This window comes from Numida meleagris, chromosome 3 (genome assembly GCF_002078875.1).
Source record: "Numida meleagris isolate 19003 breed g44 Domestic line chromosome 3, NumMel1.0, whole genome shotgun sequence".
Classification (NCBI taxonomy): domain Eukaryota; kingdom Metazoa; phylum Chordata; class Aves; order Galliformes; family Numididae; genus Numida; species Numida meleagris.
This window is the reverse complement of record NC_034411.1, coordinates 4,325,689-4,346,945: the sequence shown is the minus strand read 5'-3', so window position 1 is coordinate 4,346,945 and position 21,257 is coordinate 4,325,689. Positions and strand designations below refer to the sequence as shown.

The 21,257-nt window shown below is 54.5% G+C and overlaps 2 protein-coding genes across 6 annotated transcripts; both read right to left on the bottom strand.

Moving 5' to 3' along the window:
- LOC110395886 (neuronal PAS domain-containing protein 4-like) lies at positions 87-1,160 on the bottom strand. Of its 2 annotated transcripts, XM_021390876.1 has the most exons (3): positions 900-1,160; positions 497-743; positions 87-394 (listed from the first exon to the last, which is right to left on the bottom strand). In XM_021390876.1, exons 2-3 carry the CDS (start codon positions 721-723, stop codon positions 277-279), a joined length of 345 nt encoding a protein of 114 aa, XP_021246551.1. In that variant the 5' UTR covers positions 724-743; positions 900-1,160; the 3' UTR covers positions 87-276. The 2 variants fall into 2 exon arrangements, with proteins under 2 accessions (XP_021246551.1, XP_021246550.1); XM_021390875.1 differs by having other exon boundaries at positions 497-1,160.
- KLHDC3 (kelch domain containing 3) lies at positions 3,283-21,228 on the bottom strand. Of its 4 annotated transcripts, none has more exons than XM_021390870.1 (12): positions 20,913-21,224; positions 18,207-18,360; positions 17,344-17,583; positions 15,315-15,491; positions 11,741-11,856; positions 10,402-10,473; positions 9,975-10,188; positions 9,716-9,802; positions 8,425-8,533; positions 4,203-4,276; positions 3,974-4,052; positions 3,283-3,866 (listed from the first exon to the last, which is right to left on the bottom strand). In XM_021390870.1, exons 3-12 carry the CDS (start codon positions 17,495-17,497, stop codon positions 3,800-3,802), a joined length of 1,149 nt encoding a protein of 382 aa, XP_021246545.1. In that variant the 5' UTR covers positions 17,498-17,583; positions 18,207-18,360; positions 20,913-21,224; the 3' UTR covers positions 3,283-3,799. The 4 variants fall into 4 exon arrangements, 3 of the variants coding, with proteins under 3 accessions (XP_021246545.1, XP_021246546.1, XP_021246547.1); XM_021390871.1 differs by having other exon boundaries at positions 21,036-21,224; XM_021390872.1 differs by having other exon boundaries at positions 18,203-21,225.

The window sequence follows — 21,257 nt, the reverse complement described above, 5'->3', positions numbered from 1 at the left end:
GGCCTTGGTGGCCTCGATGCAGCTGCAGCCCCAGCGAGACAGAAGCTGCAGACAGCAGAGTCAGATCTGCAACCTCTCGCAGAGGGGGTTTGTCTGCTAGCAACCCGCGAGCTTCCAAACCCATGTGTTCAGTGTATGGGGCATACAACTAACCCACTGCTTCATGCTTTTTACAGGAAGCAGGACTCCATTTACTTTGTTTTGGCTGTCCTAGGCAGCCAGGTTTCAAGTGTAGCCAGACAAGGCTAGAGGAAGACATGGGTGAGCGTGGGCCTATCACTCACCTACAGCCCTGTGCTGAGCGGCTGCTATGTCAGTGTCCTCAGGATGCAGGAGGCTGTACCATGACTGGCCAATCAGTTCCTCCCTGAGGTAGCCGAGGTGGTAGATGGCACTGGGGAGGACAAGAGGAGTGGAGTCCAGCTTGCATCCCACACCCAGGCTTCATGAATGGAGATGATCATGGCTGTCCTGGACAGCTGTTAGGTACCCTCACCTCTCCGTGACATCCATAAACCTCATGTCTAGGGCGTGTGTGCTCTGAAACAGGCTGTCTTGAGAACTGGTGTCACGATCTGCATCCAGCTGTGCAACCGGTGTGCAGAGGGCCAGGAAGACTGTGGTGGAGGGGGAGGCTGGCCAGCGTGGGGCCACGAAGCGTCCGCGCACTGCCATGGCCCGATTTCCCCCGTGCTGCAGCCGGAAGGCCTTGGATGTGCGCATCTCACTGACAAAGGTGATTTCTGCAGAGAGAGCGGATTAGAGGCCCCTCAGCACCCTCACTGGCATCCAGCTGGATCTGACTGCAGCCATGAACAGCCAGAGCAGGGCAGCACCTACGAGATCCCAGCCTGGAGACCTCAGTGAGCACACTGCACTCCTGTTCTCCCCAGTCTTACCCCTGCCTGGCTGCTCCTGGGCGAGGAGGAGCTTCTTGTGCACATCCTCCCATGTTCGCCCATCCAGGATGTCGAAGATGGTGTCCCCGTGGGCAAGAAGCTCCACCTGATAGAAGGAGCTGTCATGGCAGGCCCCCTGCTGCAGCGGGCCACGTACTGGCACATTGCAGCCTCATAACCCTCTGACACCATGTGAGGGTCTCTCACAGGGACAGCATGCCATGCACAAGAGGCACAGGGAAACAGTGACTGCAAATCCACACTGGCAAGCCCTTACCATGGAGAGACCCAGGATCTGAGACACGTTCTCAGAGATGTAGACCAGCTTGCCACCGGCTGAGAGCACAAGCAGAAAGCCCGGCAGCAAGGAGAGCAGCTCCGCAGCAAGAACTGGTCCTGAGGGAGGAGCTGAGGCTGCAAGGAGGAGCACAGTATGAAGCACTGTTTTGAAAGGGGACAGGAGCAGTGCCCCATGCAGAGCAGAGCTGTGCCCATGGGGAAAGAGCAGTAGTGCCCACGGGTACCTGGAGGGAAGAGGTGAGCTCCCCGAAGCCGGAGGCACACCAGGGCCATGGTGTGGAGGTAGGAGAGCCGCTCCTTCTCCTGTGTGGAGATGGGCAGCAGGGAGCGCAGAGCCTGCAGCTCCGCATTGATCTGGTCCCGACGAGCCTTGGAGGCACTCTTTGTTGACCTGCAAAGCCAACTGTGTGGGGAGCCCTGCCCAGGGAAAGGGACAGCATTCCCCATCCCCTGCTATGGGAACACTGGGCCCCAGAGCGGTTCGGTGCCCCATGCAAGCTCTCTCAGGAATAGCAAACCTGTGGTGGATGCAGACAAGAGGTGCACGTGGCTGCCCAGCAGGAGACCTGCTGGTGTTTGGAACCCCGTGGTTTAGGAGTTAGCTGAGTGACATGACCTCCCCACCAAGCCCCGCTAGGGCAGAAACCACATCCGGTGCCAGATCGTGAACTGCAGCCCATTTAATCTGCATCTGCCTTCATTCAAGCCTCCCAAAATCTCTCTGCCCCGTACAAGATCCTTTGCCTTAGTGTCCCAGGCTGGTAGCAGCCCCTTGCACCTGGCTGGGTGTCACCCTGGCCAGGAGCTGCTCACAGCCTCCCCTTGCAAGGCAAGGGGCAGAGGGGAGCTCACCTGAACGGCTTGGAGGCACTGGGCGCCTGCTCAGCCCTCCTGGGCAGGCAGCTGGTCTCTGCCTGCAGCGGCCTGTGGCAGTGGCTGCAGAAGATGGTCATGGTGCCGGCACCGGGATGCCTGGAGCTGGCAGTGCGCTTCTTGCTGCCTTTGCCTCCGGCTGCGTCTGAACCTGCTGACCCCGCTGCTCCTGGCCTCCTTTTGTAGCCTCCTGGGGCACAGGGGCCAAGCCGGTGCGCGGAGGAGAGGTACCCCTCCTGACGCAACTCCAAACATCTTGAGGCTATTTTTAGAAGTCAGGCTGCTAAAAATAGCCCTCACAGCCGGCTGCAATCTGAGAGGGGAAGCAATAAAAGGAAGCTGGGGTCTTTAAAGCAAACTTGGTGGCTCAGGAGGGGGTGATGATGAAGGGAGCAGGGATCCCACTGGAGAGCATGTGTCCATCCGGCTCCCGGCCCACAGTTGGCAGCCCAGCACTAGCTCCCACTGTGGGGTGGAAGCTTGCAGTGTGTGCAGGGCCACAGTGCCCCCGAGCCCTTGGAGAGGATGCCAACCACTCTCTCCCCTCCCCAGCGAGGCCCTTCTCCCCACCAAATGTTTCCTCTCCAAGAGGGAGCTGGCATGGGGCACTGAGCCTCTCCAGGGCCTGATGCCTCCGCTCAATGACCCTGAGCTTGTGGTTCTTCTTGGAGAAGTCCCCGTGAGAGCCATTCACAGAGCCAGGAGCATCTTGGGGTACCTCTGTGCTCAGCATTGTGCTGCCTGATGCAGCAAGTCAGGGCGGTCTGCGCATGTTTCCTGGTGCCCAGCACCCCACAGGAAGAGTAAGCTTGGTGCTTCAGTGCTGAGGAAGGGGATGCTGAAGCAAAAGGCTCCAGCGTTTCATGGCACACAGCCATCGCTATCTGTCAGCTGTCCCTGTGACTACTGCATCCCAGTAAAAGCCCCGAGTGCTCCCCTGCCTTTCCCTGCATTGTTAGCACAGTTTCATCCCTGGACCCACCCACCCTGGAAGCAGCAAGGTCCAGGTGATGCTCACCAGCTGCCTCCTGCTCACCCTCACTGTCCCTCGCCTGGGAGGCAGCTACATTGTGGTTCAGGCCCACTCCTCCTGCTGGCCCCAGCTCCCATCAGGCACATGGATCTTGCAGCTGGTTCAGCCACTGCCCTCCCCTCCCACAGCTCCCTCCCAGCATAGCCGCCTCGGCTCGGACACACAGAGCAGTAGAAAGCCACTTCCACCTCAGTGTTTATAAAACGCCCACTGGTCACTGTGTTACAACCTGAGCCAGGCAGAAGAGCCCCAGTGTCAGGTGCAGGGGCTCAGCTCCACACGGGGCCTGCAGGCCGGTGCCGGGGGCAGCTCAGCACCAATGGGTGCAGGCATGAACATCATCATGATCGCGAGGCAGCGCGGGAATAGTTCCAAGCCTGGGGCCGGTGGCAGAAGTTCAGTTCAGGCCCTTGCTGGCGGGGGACTAGGCCAGCACGGCTGCAGCTCTTCAGGCGAGGATGGGCGTTCACAGCTGTGCTGCTGGGGCACGCAGATTTCTTCCCTAGGGGCCTGCTCTGCCTGCACACCTGTGCTGCCCTGAAAGTGACAAGGGCCCAAGGAGGCCTGGCTGGGGCGAGACAAACGGAGCTCACGTAGGTTCCTTGCTTGAAAGGGCTAAAATTCATGCAGGCAGTGGAGCAAGAGGTCAGTGTGTGAAGGGGTGAGAAGAGGGTGACAGAGGGATAAGCCAGCATCAGCCCTGCGAGGAGACGATGGGGCGGCTGATGGTGCTGTTCGTCGTCATGGCTGAGAGCTCCCATCTGTAACACAGCAACAGGGCACAATGAGAAGAAGCGTGGACGCAGCAACCGGGGCTGGAGTGCCCCAGGGAGCGCGCACAGTGAGCTCCACGCGAGGCACACAGTACCTGATGTCGTGGGGAAGGCAGGACTGGTCCAGGCTGTACTGGATCACTGCTAGCTTACACAACGTCTTTAGGCTAGGGCCTGTGGATAGAGGGCGGTTAGCCACAGCTGTCCTCGTCTGGGCACTATGGGGGATCAGGGCATCAGGCAATCAACGCCACAGGAAACGGTGCTTCTCAGCGAGGCACCTGGTGGCAAAAGGCACACACCGTGCAGGGAGCACTCACGTACTGAAGTCGAGGATGTAGAGATCTGAGTGATCCATCAGGTCGAATTCATCGCCCATGCCCTCCTCCGGAGATGGGCTGCAGAAGCCAAACAAAGCTCGTCAATCAGTGCCAAAACACTAGTGTAGCAGTTGCAGTTCTTTAGGCTCCCTGAGGGCTGAGCAAATCCAGGACTGAACTCAGCCTGCCTGGAACCCTCCAAGGGGTTCTAAGAGGACAACTCTGGGCAGGCTGGAGACGGGATGCTACGGCTGCTCCTGAATGCAAGTGTGCTGGCACATACATCTGTCCTGCTCTGTGCAATAAAAAGGACCCATGGGCTGCCCCACAGCAGACAGGCCGGCATGCCCTGGACAGCCCAGTGCACTGTTTGAAGCTAACCACGTGATACAGCATTGCTGTGAAGCTAAGTCTGCCCTGGGATGTGTTAGGAAACAAACAGATTGAGGTGTCTGGGCAGGCAGAGGCCAGCCCAAATGCAATACAGGGTAGCAAGATACAGCCCACACCGTGCCTCTTTACAAGCCTTGGGCCAGCTTCAATGCACAGCCAAGCAAAGGCACCCAATGGGAAGTACGAGGTCAGCCAGCTGACCTAGGACAATTCAGACACCACTCAGTGGCGCAGCGCACAGTGCAAAGAGTGGTGCTGGCAGCCCCAGTGAGGTAAGCAAGATCAAGCCAGACACCCAAGAGGACTTTCTGTGAGGCTCTCTCTAGTTGTACGGCAGGACTACAGGGCACGGGAGCCATGACCTATCTCCAGAGATGCTGACGGTCCTAGCAAGTAGCAAGAAACCATGCAGCTTTTCTGTAACTCAGAAAAGCAATGAAAGGGAAGGAGACAGAGCTGCAGGCATCACTGCTTTGCTTTTGCTGTCTGCCTCAGTTCTAGCTTCCCAAGGCTGCATGGAACACCTGCAGACTGCAACACACAGCGTGCTGCTTGTGTGTCATGCCACGGAAATATGTGAGCTGGATTCTCCTGCCTGTAAGCTCTCAAGAGCACTGATGCTGCTAGGGACAGAGCCAGTATGCACTGTACCAAACCACCCCAGCACTGCTGGAGTGTGGTAAGCCAAGCAGCTTTTTCTGAGTGCAGTACAGAAGGTGCTTTGCAGAAGTTTTCTACAGAAGAGTGAAGGCAGCAGCTCAGAATGAACAACTGAAGCAGCCACTGAGTTCTCCTCTTGGCTCAGCAGCAACTCTTTTCCTTGTTTTCTGCACAAGCCATATGTACTTGTTGCATTAGCACAAGTTCTCCACAGGTTAGCAACCTGCAGCCAGGCAGACATCCTATTTTGTTAGCATGTGTTCCACTGCCTCAGCCTGCAGCTGGACTACCTTTGGGTTCCCTCCTGTTCAAGCTGAAGCTGCGTGCCAAGCACAATAGGACAAGGTTTGAATCAGATTCTGCGCAGCCACAGAGTTCACGGCTCCAGTTCTCACACAGGAAAGATCTGCTGCAATCATTTCAGCATGGCCATTGAGATGCTGCATGAGAAACATAGAGATGGCAGCTAGGAGACATCTGCACAGCAGTGCAGGCGCAGACATCTCTCGGCCTGACTGCAGGAATTACTGCTGGCTCCATCCACAGCTGCTTGGCTGTGTCGAAATGGGGGCAGCAGTTTCAGGAGCTGAGCCATCCCACCGTGCTGATGCTCCCATCCGATGTCAGTCCTGGTACCAATGGGGAGCTGTGATTTCAGGCATGGCCAGGAAACAACAGGCAGCCTCAGCTGAGGTTCTCTGCCCTTGTGGTCTTGATGGAGCAGCCAAAGCCACTTGAAAGATGGGTCACTGAGTCCCCCAGCACAGACAGACCAGCCTGTGCTGGAACATTAGTGCTTTGCCCAAGCACTGATGCCTGTTCGGAGAGCATGAATGAAAGGAAAGGTGTTCTAAGTCATTCTTTGGCTTGCCACAAGGCAGTTCAGTACATCCTTATTGCTTAGCTGGGACCTCACGTAGTGATTCTCACTGCAGTGTCGTTTGCTGTCCACCTACAACCCACCAAGCTTTACATCAGACAGGAGGTAAGGCAGCACCTGTGTCCCTGCTCCTCAGCACCCCCACACAAATACGAGGCACAGCCTGCTGCTGGCAGAGAAGACCTGCTGCTGATGGGTCCCATCTGCCTGGATACAAGCATGCCACAATCTAATCTCACATCCACGTCACAGGAAGACCTAGGGCATCCCTTATCTTCCAAAGGGAAGCCATCAGACATTACAATATGCCTGTGGCTTTATCACCCAACTGCAAGCAGCTGGAGAAAGCCTGGAGTTCAAGACCAGCTCCCAGAACCCAGGGTGTGTCAGGCACCAGCAAGAGCCCAGCAAAACAGTTTGCTCTCCCTCACCAAGCCAGGCTTTTCTAAGCCAGGTCAGGCTCAGCTAAACTCTGACTTAAGGGATTCCATCCTCTCTTTGTTCTCGCTTTGTGGATGGTCTCTGTGTGTGAAGTGCTGGTGGGTTTGGGAGGAAACCAAGCCTGGGACACAGCTAGCAGGAGCGCTGAGCTTAGTACCACACGATTTCCCTGTCACTGAAAGGGGACACAAACAGTATTACTGCTGGCCTCAAAAAGACCACAGATGGGAAAAAAGCACCGAGTTCTGGGCAGGACTGCAAAAGAAAAAGAAAGACTTGGATACTGCAGCAGTAGGCACCTGTAGAAGAACTCCTGAACAGCCTACAGTGCAGTGAATCCTTGTCAGGAAGGGCAGGACACAAAGGGGTCTGCTCGGCCATGCCCGGCCCTGCTGCCTGGCTGATCCTGCAAGGCGCCCGCTGAATCCCCCACATCCGTATGCTCCCCTCCCCTTCCCCAGCAGGGGAGCACAGGTCAGCAGGCAGACCGCAGGGAGTTCTCCATTTACAACGACTTCCTGGAAAACTTCTTATCTTGCCAGCCGGCTCCAGAACACACCTGATAACCATTACAGGAAGCCTGCACAGCCCCCACCCTCGCCTGCAGGGCTGTCCCTCTATCCAGGCAGGCTACATTCCTGGCCACCAGCAGCTTTTCCTACCCCAGTCTGGCGTGGACGAACCTTGCAGGAAGAACAAGGCGAACGCTGAAGCTGGTCAGTGGAAAAGACAAGCTGCTGCCACGCTGTCTGGCAGAGGTGGACTGGCCTCTGAAAAGCTGGTGTCAAGTTTACTGTGGTTTGCTAGCGCTTGTTAGGACTGCTGAGTTTTAACACTCAAGTTCAGCTGCTGCACTAGCTACCAAAGACTGCAGCATCTGAAAGCATCCAGAGCTGCCAACAAGCCTTCTACTACGCAGAGCAGCACCCAGTACCTGCTGAGGATAAACTCAGCACCTCCCAGTGCCTCGCCGTGCACTGCACGCTCCCTCACATCCACACAGGCATCCTACCACTATACCTTCTCCCACTGCCAAGCTCTTCTGCAAATGTTGGTACATCAGTCTATCAGCTGCCCTGCCCTCTGCCCCCAGCCTGTCTTCTCAGTCATCCCCCAAAAGCCACTGCCGGCGTCCCAGAGAAACCTCAAAGCTTTCCAAACCATTTGGAGAGCTGAAAGCATTTCGGATGTGTGTGCAAGGTAAATGCTGGCAAACAGGCCTGTGCTCCAGAGCTGCAATCTGTCATTTCAGACAGCACAGAGCATGTCCTGGTGATGGGCCACTTCCTTTCTTTTAGCAGCTGCTGAGGCTCTTGGCCACATCCAGCTGCCCTGCATCCTGACAGTACCAATTCCAGCGTCTGACAGCTAAATCCTTAATACCGGGTCCCTTTTGTGAATGGAAACTTTGCTAAGGAGCACTGGCGCACAAGGGAATGCTGCTTTGAGTGAATGGCTCCTCAAACAGCTCCCAGCTGAGCTGACATCTCTCTGCAGCCCGGCAGACACCGTTCCTGCCAATGAAAGAAAAATTCCAGTGGGAGAAGCAGGGCAGCGTGTAATGGAGAATAAGTCAGTTTCAAGTCTGCTTCAGCACAGCAGACCAAGCTACTTGTCTTGCTTGTAGAATAAGACTTGTCATCAGGTGCTTTACAAGCTAACATGACACCTTCAGTCTCCCCTTTAATTTTTCCAGAGGAGCTGTGATCTGTGTAATTTGTCACGCTTCAAGTTAGATGGACAGTTGCCATGTGGCTATAAAGTGAAGCTGACTACAGCATGGAAGGAAATTGTGCTGAAGGGAATGGCAAACCTCTCCCCAAAGCCACACCATGGAGCCCTTATAACTCACCTGGTGCCTCCAAAGAGGATGATTTTGTCCCCTACTCTGCAGCAGCACTGCCGGCGTCGAGGACATGGGCCTTTCCCCTTGGGCTCAATCTTCCTCCATGAAAGGGAAACTAAAGAAAGGAGTAGGGGTGAGAGAATGCACCAGCTTGTCATAGAGCCCTGACCAAGACCTAGGTGTAAGCAGGTTATGGAATTAAACAAACCACAGAAGAAACCAAAATAAAACAGAGGCCCCTCAGACACCAACCAGCCAACAGGCACCCTCCCTGTCCACCTCCTCTTTGCTGGAGGCAGAACAAAGCATTCCCATCGGGTTGTTGATGAAGGTTGCTGCAATGCCAGGCACGGCCCTCAGAGCTCTGGACGGGAGCTGCAGGCTCTCCCTGCAGGCACTGTGACAAAACCAGGCCTTTTGCCTACAAAGCTCAAGCCCAGGAGCTGCCAAAAGCAGCAAGTCCAACACCACAGGGAGCTGTGCAGGCAGAAGTCCAGGAGCAGTCAGCTTCCCTTCCCAGCATGGTCCTGATCTAGAGGGAGATCCAGGAACCAGCTCCATCTGTTGGCAACCACGGAGAACGCAGAGCATCCTCTCTGAGCTGGGGCAGGCTGGCTGCGGGCAGAGAAGACAGCAGCCTTTACCCCTGCTTCTCTCTATGGCAAGGATGCTGGGGGTGATTAATTACAAATGTATAGCACCAAAACCCTCAGGAGCTCTCGCACTAGTTCGGAGGTCAGCTGGGGAACAGCAAGCTGGCTGCTCCTCCTTAACCACGTGCCATTTTTGTAGGACTTCGCTATGCAAAGTGATTAGCAAACCAATCAGTCTCATAGACTGCCAAAAGCGTTCGAGTACAGAGGACTCCAAAACATCTTACAGTTGACTGATATCTGGAGTACCAGATCAAGAACCACCAAGCTGGCAGAGTACCAAGAGAACATGCTGTGGTTACACTGCAGGCTACGCTGAGTGGTTTCTCCAGTTAGTGGCTGGGCTCCCCTAAGCCCAAACCTTCTTTCCTGCCATCAGTTCTGTGCGTCAAAGAACAAAAGAAAGTTTTTCTAAGCACCTTCCAAATAAGCACCTTCCAGCAATATTTCCTTTTCCCTTTTTCTAAGCAAGAGTTGGAGACAGTTTGAGGAGGAACAGGGGTGCCGAGCACAGCAAGTTTCTGTCAGTGCTGTCACAGGAGCCATTTTCCCCAGGCAGGCCCTCGGAGCGTATGTTCATCTGAGCACTCACACACCTGAGGGCCTCCAGCACCATCCCTGCAACAAGTTAGAAGCATAAATACCTGGATTGAATTTCCAGAGATCGTGGAAGTGTCTGTTCAGGCGGGCGTTGTAGCCACCAAATACGTAGAGCTCCCCATTGTAGCTGACTGTGGGGAGTAAGCACAGACATCAGTGCCACCCAGGGCAGAGCCCAGCAGGTCCCTGTCCCAACACCAACCACAAAGCAAAGCAGTGCTTGTTGCCCACTTTAGCTTACATCCCTTTCACACGCCAGGGCTGCATGCAAGGCTTTGCTATGGACCGCAGAGCCACACTCACATGCTGAATGGCTCCGCCGGCCTTCAGGGAGCACTGGAGTGGGAGGGGAGTCCAGCCAGGAGTTTGTCTCTGTATCAAACACTTTAATGCGGTTACAGTAGATCTCGTTGTTGGAGTGAAATGGCCCAAAACGATCAGCTCTGCCCCCAAATACATACATCTTTGTTCCAATGATGGTAGCTGAATGGAAGTCTCTCCAGCGAGCTGGTGTACCCTGCAGGGACAGGTTAAAACAGCAAGAGTAACAATGCAGGTTACCCAGGGAAGTGACGCCTCTCGATAGGGAAACTGCCTCCTCCTGGAGAACTTCTCATGCAGATCCCAGCCACACCAAACAGGAGCTGGGAAACAAGTATGGGCATCTACCCAGAGAATAGCACAAATGAGAGACTTTCTCCACACACCAGAATAAAAACCAGACACTGACCTTGGCAGAGATTAAGGTCCACATCATGTTTGTGGTGTCCAATTTATGGATGTCGTTCGAAAAGCAGTCGGCCTGGAAGACAGCAGCGCAGCCTGGTCACCAAAGCACTGAGAAGCCTGGTGACACCAGCCCTCCAAGAAAGGCAGCTATCCTAGAGACTCACATCACCCCTTTGGACTCAACACTTCCTAGCAGATGCGGTGCTTGCTCCAAAAGATCCAGGCAAGCAGCACGTGCCACTTAACAAGAAGGCGGTAAAGCTCACCTCTCCTTAGAGCTGTTCCTTCTCTCCTGTAACCTTCCCATTTACTCAGTGTTTGGTTCCTACCACCAAGACCTGCACACAGCAGAATGTTGCTTCCGCTCCATGCCGCAACAGAAGAAAGTGGCCCTAACAGGAAGGAGAAACTGGCTCTGCTAAGGCCACGCGATGAGACGTAGGAGCTAGGATTACTCTGAGGAAACCCAACACCCAAGAGTAATACAGGTGAGGATCCCACAGAACTAATCTGCAGCTTGCAGCCGAGTAGAGCTTGCAGTCACACAAACAGAACAGGCTCCTGCTCCTCCAGACAAGGGAGATAGCAGCAAAATCAATAGGGCAGGCTTGTTCGGCCTTGGTTAAAAACAAGGCACGTTTGTAGAGCTGCAATCAAGATCGTGGATTTAACATTCTAGTGTGCTCAGAAAAGCCAGGGGAATAATAAGGCCCTGCCCTAACAGCCCCAGCTTTCATCCAAATAAAGAGTTGTGACTTGGCACAACCTTCCTGGAGCCTGGTGATAGTCTGAAGTGATATTTAGTCTCCTAAGTTCAGAGCATAAGGATTTGCTTAAAGGGGTGTTAAGCACACTGGCAGCTAGTGCAGGATGGTCTTTGTCCTTCTTACACGGAAGGACAAGTCCTTGCTGGCGAGGCTCAGCAAGGCACGAGAAGAGGTACAGAGTACAGCACCACACTGGGACAAAACTTCACAACAGCACTACAGGCATTGGAAGTAGTGCATTTCTAGGGCACTGCTTCACTAAATTGAAATGTATTTATCATAATTGTTATATATTTATCTAAATTTGTTGGAGAAATGCATCATAAAATGTAAGACTTATATTTTAACTCTGTATGTTTTGGGAAAGCAAACAAAAAATCTTACCTACCAATCACCTCCTCCGAAAAATTATGAGCCTGACCTGGATAATGAACGCCATAACTTTGATGAGTTATAAAATGAAGGCAACTGTGAATATAAACATGCTCATGTCCCCTGCCTCTGCTCATGTCCTGGGTAGGAATACCCTCTTTCCCTGGGGATTGCCAAATAAGCGTTTGAGAGATTACTCACCAGCTGCTCGTAGCCTCCGAAGATAAACATGCTCTTTGCCAGGACGCAAGCTGAGTGCCCGTCTCTTGCTCCTGGGACCATTCCAGACACCTTTGGCGTGAACCACTTGTGCGTGTCTGAAACAAAACAGGAGGCAATGCAAAGAAAGTACAGTAGATGTCGGGATGGGATAGCTCTTCACAGCCATTCCTCATTTCTCAGGCAGAAATCCTTATTTCACGCATAGCTCCTTCAGAGGCTGCGAGCTCCTCCAAGCAGGGCTGCCTGCCTGAGCCTCCACGGAGGGGACAGTGACAGAGGTCCTCAGCTCCGGGGCACAGCCGCTGCCCAGCCTGACAAACAGCTCAAGTTCTACATGCGATTAGTGCAGCGCTGCTTGAGCAACGGTATTTGTATTGACTCACAAGTAGGCTTTGCAAGAGATTTGAGAGATGCAAGAGACTGGAAGCTGGCAAACACTGTTCTAGTTCTCAAGAAAGGCAAGAAATAAGACCTTGGTAATTACAGGCCTGTCAGCGTCACTTCAGTGCTGGTAAGATTACGGAGCAGATTGTGCTGGGAGTTACTGAAAAACACCTGAAGGACAACGTGGTCATTGGTTTGCAGCCAACACGTGCTCCTGAGGGGAAGGCTCTGTTTAACAAACTTAATCCCATATTGTGACAAGGTTACCCACCTAGCTGACCAAGGGAAACCTTTTGATGTAATCTTTTTGGATTTCAGCAAAGCTTTCAGTGCTGTTTCTCGCAGTATCCTTCTGGACAAAATGTCCAGCATACAGCTAGACAAAAACATAATGCAATGGGTGAGCAATTGGCTGGCAGGTCAGGTCCAAAGGGTTACAGTAAACGAGGTTGCACCAGGCACCAGGCTGTGTCCAGTCACTAGCACGGCTCCTCAGGGCTTCATTTTAGGGCAGGTTCTCTTTAACATCTTCATAAATGACATGAACGTACGACAAGAACGTGTTTTGAGAAAGTTTGCTGATGGTGCTACATTAGGAGGAGCTATTGACTCTGTACATACAGACTGGAGGAGCAGCCCCGCTGAAAGGGATCTGGGGGTCTTGGTCTGCAGCAAGCTGAACGTGAGCCAGCAGTGTGCCAGGCAGCCAGGAGGGCCAGCCGGACCCTGGGGGGGCACCAAGCATGGCACTACTTGCACGTTGAGGGAAGGGGATGTCTTGCTCTGCTCTGTGCTGGGCAGCCTCACCTCCAGCACTGCACACAGCTTTGGGAACCGCAGTGTAAGAAGGACATGAAACTATCAGTGTGTCCAAAGGAGGGATACAAAGATGTGTGAGGAGCACTGAGGGCCCTGGGTTTGCTCAGCGCAGAGCAGAGGAGCTGAGGGGAGGCCTCGTGGCAGCTGCAGCTCCTCACAGGGAGTGGAGGGCAGCGCAAAGCTCTGCTCTCTGTGATTGTGACAGGGCCCGAGGGAACGGCATGGAGCTGTGACAGGGGAGGGGCAGGGGGGGTAAGGGAAAGGCTCTGCCCCACAGGGCGGTGGGCATGGCACAGGCTGCCCAGGGCAGTGGGCACGGCCCCGATGCTGGACCTCAGGGAGCGTGGTGACAACATTTTCAGTCACATGGTCTGATTTTTAGGTGGTGCTGCATGGAGCCAGGAGTTGGATTCAGTGTCCCTTATGGGCCTCTTACAACTCACGATATTCTACGATTCTACAGTTTATCAACTTCACATTTACAGTTTCTATTACAGTGAAGGAATCATGCTAAATGGCCCAAGTGACCTCACAGCTTGGAGATGCTAACTAACTGAGGAAAGCTAGTGCTCTAAAACCCAGCCAGAAGTCACTGAGCCACAAGCTTATTGTGTCAACAGAGCTGCAGCGCACATCTTCACCTCTGCAGCTCTCCCCGTCTTATCTGCTCCTCTCGTCACATTCTCACTCCCACTCTAAGGGGAGCTTTCCCTGCCCTCCACCCTTCACGGTCCCCTTAAAACCGCTCCCCACGCACCTACACAAGCTGGATTCAGCCCCTCAGCCCACATGTCCCAGGAACTGAGATAGAAGAGGACTTGAAATCCAGCCAGAGCTGTTCTCCACGCAGGGCAACGTGGAGCTATGCCAGCAACTCCCTGCCAAGCACAAACAGGCACCTGTTCCATGAGCCCACAGACAGGCACAGATAAGCCTCGAGGCAGAAGGAGATGTCCCCCCCCAACCCCACTGAAATGCTGCAAGCTGCCAACAGCAGTACTTATTTCAGGAAGTGGTAAAACTGGAGCCAAAGCAACATTCTTCGTGAGGATAACTTCTCTGAACTTGGCCCACGACCACAGCAGTCCACCTAGGCTCCAGCTGGAACCACACAGAGGGGTTTGCAAGGTCAACAAAATCCTGGGCAGGCAGCTAGCAAGAAAGCTGCAACAGCTATTGAGTTCCCTTCCCTCACAGGGCTGCTTCCAAGCCCAAGTCACACGGTAGCAGCAAGAGCTTGCCCAGGCATAAGGTGTCAAATTAGATGGAAGAGATCTTGCCTCATGGTCAGCTCACTGCCTCCATCTCCAGATGACAAAGCTGCACTCGGCCAGGACTTATCCAGCCTGATGCAACGGATACAATGGAGCTTACACCACAGTCGGAGGAGTGCCAGCCACACTTTCCAGGATTGGCAGGGGACAGGCACTCTGCGTACAGACAGCTGCACAGGGTTTGGACTAGGACTTAGGTCTGGCCTTTTCAGTTAATTTGCACTTAATGCTAAAGTGCTGGAATTGGCAGGGACAGCAAGCAGTTCCCACTGCAAGGCTTCTGCGTAGAAGGCAATCTGCTGGAGGCTTCCTAGCTGCATATGCCAGGGGAAGGGGGGAAACCCTGTGCCCAGAGAGCAGCTCCAGGCTTCAAGACGTCTGGCAATGAAGGGAACTCATGACCAAGCACCAAGCGCTCATCGCTGCAAGCCCAGCTCGTGGTTAGTACTTAAATGGACTTGCCCCAGAATCCAGATGTGCCCCCTCCTTTCCTTTTCTGTTCTTCACAGGTGTTTCAACAGCACAATGAAGAAAATGACTTGAAATCTCAAAGAGTTTATCTTTCAGATTTATCTAATCTGGCTCAAGTCTGCCCTTATTTCTCCATCCTGTCCTCGACCTCTTCTGCACTTTATTCCTCACTCTGCTTCATGCTTTCAGAAAGAACCACCTCCCTGGAAAGCAAGGACAATCCTCGAGAGCCCTTCTTGCTGCAACCTTCAGCCACAGCTAAAGAATACATCAGACAGAGCACTACAGTTATAGCTACTATCAGAGAGAGTGCACAAAGCTGACAGAACAATTGAAAACCATGTGCCTGTTAGAGAAGTTCAGTAATTTCTACTCGAAAGCTTTCAGAGAGTCAGGCGTGCAGGTGCACTAGGCACCCTGCTCCCCTTCCCGACCCGCTGAATCATCCAGCAGCACCAGTTCCTCATCCACCCTGTTTGCTCTACACTACCACTTTGCAGAGAGACCAGAGGCAGGAGAACAAGGTGGGGAGCAGCACGGTGGGGCAGAGAAAAGGTCTCACCGAGAGCAGCTGTGATGAGGATGAGTAAGGAGGTGGAACTTACTGACATCAAAGGCATAGAGCACGTTGCAGGCTCCCTCCGTGTCGTTGCGGCCTCCCCATATGTAGACGATGTCGTCGATGAGCACTGCTGAGTGCCCATACCTCATGTAGGGCACCTCTCTCACTTGGTCTCGGCTGTTTGTCCACACTGGAGGCAGCTTGATCCAGCGCAGGGACACTGGAAGCATAAGTTTGAGCCCGTGTTAAGCCCACTGTGCACGCCCACCAGTCTACCCATCGTGGGCAAGTGAGCATTCATGAAAGCAGAAAGCCTGACGGCTCTGTTTTCCCCCTGCACGATAAGGTGCAGAAGCAGTCTAGCAAGCAAGACAGAGCTGTGCCCGACCCTGAATAGTAGGTGGCTAAGAAATATGGAAGCACAGCTTTCCATGGGTCCACTGTTCAGGCAAGACTGCAGGAAGCACAGAGGGCTGGAGGAATCTGGACAGAAATAGCTTCGGTTCTGCATTAGCCACATCAAAGAAATTTCCACTCTTGCTCATCCTGAACCACGAGGGAAGGTACAGCACACAAGCAAACACCACCCCCACACACAGAACCACCACATACACTCTCCCAAAACAGGAAAGAAAAGAAGGGGGAAGGTGATAACGAATGCAGACGCTACTTCAGGCTAGTGACGTTTTTGGAGAAGACGCTCAAAGCTGAAGGAATGGGCAACACAGGAATAATTCACTGCAGGGCAAGGTGAGAAGGCATCACTGGGACTTTGGAAGCACAGTCTAAGAAAAACAACACAGTAGCTTTGTAGAAATAGCAGTAGTTGTGATTAAAATAATAAGACAAAAGAGCTAAAACCAAACTTGGGAGCAGACAGCTGTGTGTCCCTTGCCTCCATCCACACCTCAGTCCTCCCTGCTGAGCTTGCGGCACAAACAGGAGTGCCTTGTGATTACAGGCTCTCCTTCCTGGAGCCTGCATGTCACGTTCAGTAGTAGTCAGAGCAGTCAACATGTATTACAGGGCGTAATGACAGTGCAGGAGTCACAGCAAGCATTACGTGGCCATCCTTACCACAGGGAAAGGATCAGGCACCTCGAGGGGCGAGCGTCCACCTCTGAGGCAGGAAGGGCAGGGAGGAAACACAGCCAACGCCAAACTCAAGCTAAACAGGATGTTCCGTACCTAAAACACGGTCTTCCTCTTCATATCATTGAAAGAGATCATTTAAAACCTGGTATCTCAGCTTTGGCACTGAAACCTGATAGCACCAACTGAGCAAGGGCTTGGGAAGCCAGCGGCACCGCCCAGACAGTGGCTGCAGCATCATGACTCTTTAATAATTGGGAGCGGTAAGCAGGGAGGGCAACACAAGAGCATTCCTTTGGGCAAGGTAATGATGTTTTCCCCACCAGAACAGTGCTCTGATGCCACGTTCAACTGTCTTGATGACAAGAGCCCGGTCTCTTGGGCCAGAGATGAATGTCTTTGTTCAGGAGTTCCTGAGCCATGTTCCCCTCCGCACCGTGAGCGGATCACCTCAACAACCTCACGTAACCAACCATTGTATCCACCACTGCACGAGCCGCTGCCTTCCCCAAAGCCAGATTTAGAGCAGTGCATTCTTTGCACCTTGCAGCAAACTAGTCTGCGTATTAGGAGAGTTTGCAGACTGGGCAGCATGCAGAGCAACCAGCCCTTGGTTGCCAGCTGGACTCATCCAAGCATCTCCGCAATTTTTCAGCCTAATTATAGGAGAGCACTTCACGGACCGACTCAGTATTCTCCTCAGTTCAAAGAAGGCTGGATCAAGGAATGCAGCCTCTCCCAGCACCGCCATGGCTCAAATCAGCCCCCTGACACGTACTGGCTCTTTGGCAAGATGGACTCTGGTCGCTTTGCTTAGCACGCCACAAACCTGCATGACACCTCCCAGCTGGCTGTGGCCAGAACAGAAGGCCTCCACCGAGCCGCAGTCAGACGGCGCGTAACAGAGCAGGACGTGTCCAGCAGCAGCGTGGAAGCGAACCGATAGCTGAGCACGCCGCTCCTTTACACGCCACATTTACCTGCATTAAAAACGTGGACGTCGATCTGCCGCAGCGTCTCATAGTCTTCTCCAGAGCAATACCCTCCGAAGGAGTACACCTTGTGCCCCACGGCCACGGCCGCGTGGTTCACCCTGCGCGGCCCGCCTTCCAGGTGCACCGCCCACCGTAACATTCCTCCTGCGAGCTCGGCGCTCCTCAGGGCTCCCAGCGCCACGGCCTCATGCTTCCCAGGCCACGCTGGACAGACGTCAGCTGGCTCTGTAACAAAGGCATCATGCTAAAATAACACCGTCCATCTCGCGGGTCTTCCCGCCTTCCTTGAATGCCAGCGATGAAGGTCACATTGCTGTGCCCTCACTCATCTGCCTTCCAGCTCAAGGCAGCCTTGCTCTCTCCTTGGAAAGGAGACAGAGTGCAGGTACTGTAACCCAAGCAAAGCGAGGACAGCAAGCACGGAAAGCTCGGGGCGGCTGCACAGGCAGCACAAGCCAAGCAAAGGCAGCGAGCGCTGTGTGCCGGCCGTGCCCCAGTCATGTACACATGATGTACGTGCCAGAACAATTTGTCTGCATGAACGAATGCACGCAGCGAGAGCCAGCTATGAAGGTGAAAAGAACAGAGCCGGGGGAAGAGTGTGGGTCTTCGGATCCGTGGTGAGAAACACCAGAGGAGGGAAAAAAGCAAAAAAAAAAACACCACGAGAATGACAACCAATCCAAAAACCCCCAAAAGAACACCTCCCTCCCAACGCAACAGAGTCCCTGACAGGAGGGTGACCTGCAGCAGCAGCACTCACACACGCTGATCGCTCAGCATCAGGATAAGCCCCTTCCCCCCCCCCCCATACGTCGCTCTGCACATTTGGTAACACACTAACTCACGCTGCAAACAGGCGGCTCGGGGCGGCTCTCGGGGCAGTCACCGGGCTGGGTTTCCGCACAGGTTCTCCTCGGGACCTAAGGATCCGGAGCACGGTCCTGCCCAGGCACTTGGGAGAAAGCAGCTCCGTCAAACTGGTTAGCGGCCTGTCCTCCGCTGAAAAACAGCCATTAGAGGAGAACGTGTCAGTGTTTCAGACAGCCCCAAGAAAATCCCTTTTTAATTGCTTGGCTTCCGCTTCTCAGAAGACTTAGCGCGCTCCCCCCCACACTCAGTTTTAGCATCTGCAGAAGGCGAAGAAATGTGCAGGCGCCTCAGAACGATGACTAAAATCCCCACACATTTTTCTCAGCCCTTTTTTTTTTTTTGGAAGGCAGTAAGTTAGCACGAGGGGAGCGCTCCTCCCGAGGCAGCCGTGTGGTGTGGAGCCAAGCAGCCCCCGGCTCACAGCCCCAGTGCCCTTAGGGCCCAGCACCATACTGCTGCCTTATCTCCGGCTCCTCAGAGCTGGGGAAGGAGCCAGGCAGACCTTGTGATGACTTTTTGTTCCTCAAAGCCAGGCAGCAGCTCTCCTACAAGTCCTCCACAAAGCTGCAGAATAGAAGAGTTTCCATGGAGACCACCAAAGTCACCTTTTTTAAGAGATTCTGAAGGAACACCCATAACCGGTCCTTGGCTATCGCTGAAAATCCCAACCAACGCGAGTTTATTTTCCTCAAAACCACTCCTCGGCTCAGCGATGCTGGAGGAGGCTCCTGAAGTTGGAGCAGACTTCACCAGCAGCGCCAGCATTGACAGTGCTCCTCCCGGGGCAGACGGGCACGATTTTATGAAGCACTTCACTTCTTATAGAACGTCCCGAGCTGGAAGGGCCCCATTAGGAACACCAGCTCCAACTCCTGGCCCCACACAGGTCCAACCATCGCTTTTATGCTGGAAAGATCAGGGAAATTCTTCTTCCCCTCGGAGCAAGCTGGAGATGCTTGCCGAGGAAACCTCCCCGCAGAGCAGGCCACTGGGCCGGCGCTACCAGGAGCGGCTTCATGGTCAAGCTCAGGCATGGGAACACAGGAAGCAGCAGTGACACATCCCAAGGAGTCACCTGGCCCCGCGCGGCGGCGGCCCACAGCCCTGCTTAGGCTGCGGGAAGCGATGTTTACTCTGCAGCAAACGCTGTTGCAATGTTACTTCCTACAATTACAATTACTCAAGGCCGAACCTACCAGGAAAAGTCTTTCGAGAGCTCATCCCTAACAACAGAGCCTCCAACTCACACACACCCAGGGGCGGCACTGGGTGACAGCACCCAAGTTCACGGCTGTGCTTTAGAAACATCACCTTTGCCCTGGACACGGACGTCCTTTCCAAGCAAACAGATGCGTAACTCATCTCGCTTCTTGCTGCTGTTCATCAGACCAGGCTGACACGCGTTGGCTTTACGTGGGGAGAGCGAAGCAATCCTGAGGGCCTCTATTCTATGAGGACTACTTAGCAGAAGGAACTAACACATCTGACTTCGGACAGTTCTTAGAGTTCTTCAGCATAAAGATTGCAGAGGGCGCAGCCAGGGAGGGAGAGGAACACCAAAAGCTGTGATCCCAGTGGCCCCATCGGCCGTGTGGCACAAAGCGACACAAAACACATTTGTGATCTCCCACTTTGGGCAGCAGGAATCTCAGCTATAAAGCACGGAAGTACAGATACGGTAGAGCCAGGTGGGCGCACGCTGCGGGAGGCAGCGCATCGTGGACTGGGCAAACCTGGCACGGCAAACTGACAGAACAGAACAGCTGATGCTCGGGGCAGATCGAAGGGTGCGATTTCACACCGCCGAAAGGTTCAGCGTGAACCTCTTCGATCGCAGAAGCAGTAGGCGCCGTCCAGGTTCCCTGCAGAGCGCCTGTAGCCCTGCACCTGCCACGCACAGCGTCACAGGCCCAGCTGTGCTTCCAAGGAAGCGGTGCACCCACAGCCGCACACAACCACACAGCGGCTCCATCGACGCCGTCCGCCGCGACGCCGCACCGGGGGGAACAGCCGAGCACAAGTGGAAGATGGCAAGTCTGCTGGCAGAGGAACAGCCGCGGACGTCCTTCAACACCTCCTCCGCTCGCTGTCAGCGGGGCGGCAGCGCGGGGCATTGAGCTGCCCTGTGTTCTTCGAGTGCGGCGCTCCCAGAGAACGCACCCGGACCTCACGGTGCCGTCCTGTGAAGAGACGCAGCCAGCCCGGAACAGCTCCAGCTGCCCCAGCGCGTGCCTCACAGCAGCCCTTCAGCACAGAACATCGGCGCCTGAGATCACCAGAAAACAATCCGCTCGTTTTCCCCTAGCACACCTTCCAAATCTGGTGCGGCGATTTGAAGCAGCGGAGGGGCGGACAGAAAACAACAGCCACGGTTTTCACAACCGGATCTTTCAGCGGCTTTATTCGCTTACTCGCAAGCCCAGCGGTTAACGATGAAAGCGTTCTGCTCGGGACAGAAAGCTGCCAGCAGCCAGGACAGCAGCTAGACCTCAGCCTCAGAGGCACTGCTCTGTGCAGAGCTAGTCGCGCTGCCCGGCTTCCCCTCCGCACCCCGACCCGCAGCGGTCCCAGCCGCCCCCCCGCCCGGCTCAGCCATTCCCTGACCTTCCCGGCCTTTGCCACCCCGCACGCAGCGGCGCCTGCCCCGTTACCACCGCCCCGGAGAGCAGACGGATCCCTACCGTGCGGCTGCCTCGCTCCCGGCTCCCAAAAGATGCGGCCGTGAGGTTTAGTAACACTTAAAATAGCGCAGGCGGCTCGCACAGCCCATATACATCGTTCTATTTCAGGGATACCCAACGTACTGTCAGCGATAGCGTGAGCGCAGCCCTCTTTCCTCGCTCGGGCTTGACATTTACCACGAGCTTTGACCGTGTACGTTACGGCGGGGTCAAACTGCAAGCCTGCACATTCAGCAGCTCGCAGGGTAATTTCAGCAGCGCTGAAGGAGGCCGTGCTCGCGCGGCCACGGGGCTCAGCGCAGCTCGCTGCGGAGGCAACGCAGCGCCCGGCGGGAGCTCGCTCCG